This window comes from Limulus polyphemus, unplaced genomic scaffold, assembly GCF_000517525.1.
Source record: "Limulus polyphemus unplaced genomic scaffold, Limulus_polyphemus-2.1.2 Scaffold1338, whole genome shotgun sequence".
In the NCBI taxonomy this organism is placed as follows: Eukaryota; Metazoa; Arthropoda; class Merostomata; order Xiphosura; family Limulidae; genus Limulus; species Limulus polyphemus.
In genome coordinates this window covers 248,191-254,165 of record NW_013666948.1, presented here as the reverse complement: position 1 = coordinate 254,165, position 5,975 = coordinate 248,191, and the positions used below count along the sequence as shown (strand labels likewise).

Here is a 5,975-nt window from a genome sequence, read left to right as displayed (position 1 = left end):
TTTGTTATGGCATCTACAACCAAAACAGAAACATATTCAAATACCGCCACTATGTGATTCGATAGCCGTGGTGGGCAGAGCACAGATTGCCCAACTTCAAGCAAACAAATATACACAGCTTGACTCGTTAAGACGTAACTTCGACGTTTCTATTCCTACTTGTTTTCTGTCTGACGTACTGTACGTTTCTGTTTAACGTACGAATCTGTCTAACAGGTTTTTCATTGCTCATAATACTTTTTTTAGGGCAGATTTTGGAAAGTTTTGCTCATACTGATGTTACATTAAATCTACAATAGTACTTAAAGCCAACAACTATTGTATCTGTTCAATATACAAAGTATACTTTATTCTTTCTGTAATGTTACTTCTATTGATAGTAGAATATTTGTAAATTTTAATTCATTATTATTACAAATATTACTTTACATTGTTAACTTAGTACACGGATCTACGGCTAACCTGAAGTTTTTAAGCTGTTCTGACCTCGTGAAATATTTTTAGGATTACTGCCAAAAATATCACTAACAACAAGGGAACCCAACTGATGAAACAATGCATACCAGTCATTGTAAATCAGAATGTAAAGTCAGTATATTCAATTAGTTATATTCATCACTGAGTTAGTTTTTAGTTCTTATCTATGTAGATAGCTAGCTATAATCAAACTTAATATTAATTGTCAAAGTTCACATACTGGTTATTCAAAAACTCCTCTAAACAAAAGCACATATCCAAATAAACTGTGCACTAGGTAATTCACAAGATCTTGCCCTTGTAAGAAAAAAAAAAAGACACAAACCATGAGTGCATAAGTTTCTCTAGTTTTATTTTTAAATATAAAAACAAACTAACTTAAAAGCAGTGCATTTAATATATTACTAGCTCAAACACCTGTCCAATTCACAGAGAAGACATAAAGGTGGTGATAAAGGTACACGCCAGGTATGGCAACAATTGGTCCATCTGTTCACCAGTAATAAGTTGGCAACACACATACAAGGCTTTTGTCAAATAATGACTTGGATTTTTTGAGACAGTTTTTAAGGAGTCAACTTGATTTTCTCCAAACAAGAGATGAAAGCTTAACGAAACATTGGATGAGACCTGGGTGTTCTTAAACATCTACAACAGGAAATGGGTAGTTTACTCCTGAATGACAATGTGATAAGGCTTTTCAACATAGTTAAAAAAATGTAAAGGAAGTTTTTTTGTTCAGGTTTATAGTGACTACATGTTTCCAACATAATGAGAAACTTAAACTATATGAAATGCTCATTAAGGCAAAGATGAATTCTGGTTAATATAAAGAGTGTACTGACAACAATTATGTAATATGAAATTCCCGTATGGTGATGATGCCACAGTAGAGCTGTGCGATTTAACTCAATTACCTATGAGCATCAATTTTATTGATTAGCATCACATGAACTAATCAATTAATGTAACAAAAACAATCTACTAATCAAATGTAGTATTTTCAATTATTACCATTTTCAAAACTTTAATTATTCCATCTATCCAATTAATCAAGATATTACCATTGATTTCTCAGTATTTTCGAGTCCAGCTCTACCCAGAAGTTATAGTTATATCAAGTCTCTTATCTACATTCTACATTGCATTTTTTACAAACCATTGTAAATGAAACTGGTGTTCAGATATTTCATTTTCCAAAATACCCTTGAAGTCACCTGACTGCACATGCAACCATGATCTTCTGTGCACTTTCATTTGCTTAAATGCGGTTTTGGAAACTGAGTCATATATCGTAGCATGTTTGTGTAAATGTGTGGTTAAAAATTGATCTTGACATCCTTCCCAGTAGCTGATGAATATAGTGGACTCTTCTGAGTTTGGCAACAGTAGTTAATCATGGCCATGAGATTAACAGTTCCAAGGTCAATGTTCTTTGTTGAATTTCAAGCAAAGCTATTTGAGGACTACTGTCCCTAATTTCAAAGTAATACACTAGAAGGAAGGCAGCTAGTCAATACTACCCACTGTCAACTTTTGAGCTACTTTAATCAAATAATGGGATTTGTCTGTCACTCTTTTAATGCACCCATGACTCGAAAGTGTGGAACGTGATTTACATTTTTGGTGGTAAGGGGCTATAGCCTAAAAACCATGGAACCTAAGATGGCACACTAACCACTGAGTTATACTTGGCCCTCAATGGTCGAGACCTACAACATAGTTCCTGCAAAAGTACAGTTGAACCTTCTGTATGATGTATTTTGTGATTTCCCAGTGATTACAAATAACAATTTTGAGGTAACAGTTGTTATTTATTTACTAATGATTAAAACAAAAACAATGTTTATTAACTTTCAATCGATTACGTAGCTTTACATCACAGCTAGAATACAGGCATATCAAGAGTTGAGTTTATTTTCCCCAAGTGCTAGTACAATGACATCTATCCATACTATACATAATTTACATCCACAGCTTAAATCACATCCAAATGTAAAGTAGTGGTGCTCTACCTCTTCTTCAGAATTCCATTTGACTCTTGGTTTGATATTCATTAAAAATTATTCAGTTAATATTATTTTTGGGTGCGTTGTTAAGACTTATTTCATTAAAGCTTTAGCTAACATCCAAAAAAAATCAAATGCCAAATATCAAATTTATATAATTTCTTTATAACACAAATCATTAAGTCGTTTGTTCACCAAATCCCTGTGAAAATATTTCCTGACACTGTAGACTGTGTACAATCATGGTACCATTTCAGAAAAGTCATGTGATTTTTCATCATTCACCAAACAGCTACATTTTGAAAAAAAAATAGGGGCAAAACTCTTGAGTATTCTCTTTGGGTTAGACTGACATGCCCCCAAAATATCAACTGAAACTTCAGAAGAGTGTTTAATGCAGTAGAAGTAATTTTTAAAACATCAATGGAAAGAGTAGGCAAGTCGCAACATAAGTTACAGGAATGAAGAAGTAATAACATAAAATACCTAAAATCCCATTACCTAAGAAACTGGTGAATTATTTACTGTATAATACAACAAAAAATTATGGTATTTCTCAAAAAGAAAAAGTTTCCCATAATTTTAGCTTTTTAACTAAATACTGTTTTTAATTTTTACTCTAACTCATTCCAAAAATTTTAATTAATAAAATAAAACACCAAGTATAGAGGCACCATTAAAAAAAATGTTAGAACAAACATACAAACAGGAATGTTTAATATTCCAGTAATATAAATTTACAATAAATTGTGAGTAATACAAGAAAGAGGAAGTTCCAAAGTTTTCCCAAAACTGTTCTTAAAATACTGAAAAACATATTATATTTTATCATTTTGTTTGGGAAAGAACAACAACAAAAAAGCAACTTATTCTTGTGTTACAGTAATATTTAATCCACTGACTATGGCTGCTCTAAACGTGTACGGAATTTTTGAAAGCCATACGTTGTATACTGCACACTCACATGCAACTGCTGGAGGCAGACTGTACCCTATATAGAAAATCAGCAGTCAATGGGTTAAGGACAACTGAGGCTGATTTTACTGTGTTGATCTTAATTTGGAACTAAAGTCCAGTTTAAAACTTGACATATATATTTCAAACTTTAGAAAATTAGATTTATCACAGCTTCATACCAATGACAGTTCATTAATTTTAACCTTTTTTTTCTTTTACATATAATGAAAAAAGATGACACAATCGAAATCCACAGTTATTTGAGAAACTTTGAAGCTGTAGTTTACCTGTATAATATTTAAACCTGGAAATATTTCTAATAAGCAGGACTCGTGTCAAAAGTAGTTGAATTCTGATATTAACTTGAGAACCCCCAACACTGGGCATGACAAGTGATTCTAATGTTTTATTAATGTGTTGGAAAAAATTCATCTTATATAAATTCCTTGCCTATTTTGCATAAAAAGTTATATAAACAGGTGATGTTTTAAATGTGGCAGTTTTTATGAACCTATGAATACTTAAGATGCAGATGAAATGTATCAACTTTTATTTATACAACACTTTGTTATTTGTCAGTCCTACAAAACTTGAAGGTATTCTTCCAAAGAATATATGAAAGTGATGATAACATGTTTTTACCTTTAAAAAACAAAAGAAAGACAAATTGAGGTTTTGTGCTCATCCGGAAGTGATACAATAGTGAAATTTATGTTCAAACTAACATTTACAACTAAAGCTTTGTAAGGTCAGATTAAAATAAACAAAACGCATGAAAAAAATGTCTTACATTTCGGTATTTGACGAGAAAAAAACTAGCCTGTACAAAATGATGTATTTTTTTAACAATGAACAAGGTACAAATGCATGCTGAGTCTATAAAAATGAGCTCTTTCTTTAGCAACCTTTAACTGTTGATGGTTAAAAACAGATATAAAATAAGTCAGGTAATGCAACACAGTTCTCAGTGGTTATCTAACTACTCAGTGTTAACGTGCAGTTTGATAGGTCACCACCACTATGGCTAACTAGGGTCTGGGGGAGGGATCACCAACTGTTCAACTGTTACCAAACTTCCCTGTGACGTGGAGTCAGATGTTGCCTCTAAAAGTCCATCAACATCACTTTCTGCCATCATTGGCAGAGTCAAATAAGTTTGTTCACTATCATCTGCTTTGGGTTCTTCCATGGTACTAGGAGTCCCCATGGTTACTGTCATATTAACATTTCCACAATTGGTATCTTCAGAACTAAGAGTGATTCCACTAGGGAGGGTAAGAACAGTATTCTGACCATCAGCTGAGTTTATTGGAATTAATAGCATCCTTGAACCACCATCTGAAGTGGGAACATTCACCACAGCTGCATTTGTGAATGGATGTTCTCCACTTAATTCCATTGGAATATGTTGTTGGTAGTCTTCACCATCCCCAGATACCATCATCACTATAGACTGACCATTCTCTTGATCAGCCATAGTCATATGCTGGACATTATGATCATCTGTTGAAGATAATGAATTGACCACGGATGAAGCCACCCTCATATCAGTAGCAGTGACTACAGTAGTATCATTATTAGTGAGATCTAGATGACAACCACTACTGACTACTAAGCTTGACATATCAACATGATCAGGGGGGATTTCTACAGATGTGACTTGGCCAGAGGCCTGCATCATGGACATAAGAAGGCCAAGATTACTCTCTACAGATCCTGAACTGTCAGCCAACACAGATACATTCTGGGTCTCTCCATCTTCTCCAATAGCTTCGATTTGAATAGGTTGTTGAATATGGCCATCATGAGGCAAAGTATCCACTGCTTCAATATTTTCACCAGCCACCATTGATATAGTCACTCCTTCTTCAGTAACCCTTCTTATTAAATTGGCTGTTAAGTCTTCCTGATTAATATTCATGGTTTCCTGGGTTAAATTATCTCCAAGGTCTGGTACTGTTTGAATAATTACATGCTGCTCTTCTCCATTTCCAAGAGTTGCCTCATCAGTTACAATATTGTCAGTACTATGTAAATAAATGAAAAACATTAGTAATCGTTTTTTTGCCGTAAAAACTACAGAGGTTATTACTAATTCCTCTACCCACTTTATCATCTATAGAAAATTAAGTTAACATTACTTCAGAGAAATAGCATTTAAACAAACAATGTTCAACATGACTCCAATCTTTAGCTGACATTTATACAGTAACTAGCCTATAGCCCATCAAAAATGACAGGGCTAGTACTACCACCCCCACCCCATAGTATACTCTAACCTCACATTTCATAGCTAACCGAAAAAAAACAATTTTTGCAAAATCAAGCTTAAACTAACAAAGAGGTAGGAAAGTGCAGTCGAGGCACTCAAACATTGGTAAATTAATTTGTGAAATGAATTCTTGGCATCTCCATAGAATAGTTATTGGTAAAAATTAGTTAGATTAACAACTTTTAATATATATATAGAAAAGCCAAAGCATTCTGGTAAAACTATGTTCCAACAATGGCTTTTATTGTCATGTTGCTTTG

The 5,975-nt window shown here is 33.4% G+C and overlaps 1 protein-coding gene across 1 annotated transcript in view; it reads right to left on the bottom strand.

Moving 5' to 3' along the window:
- Positions 1-3,978: 3,978 nt before the first annotated feature.
- LOC106463157 overlaps positions 3,979-5,975 on the bottom strand; it is a 44,170-nt gene continuing 42,173 nt past the window's right edge. Inside the window, exon 20 of the mRNA XM_022390586.1 lies at positions 3,979-5,470. Within this exon, the coding sequence (XP_022246294.1) occupies positions 4,468-5,470 (1,003 nt within the window). The 3' untranslated portion in view covers positions 3,979-4,467. The remainder of the gene's footprint in view (positions 5,471-5,975) is intronic.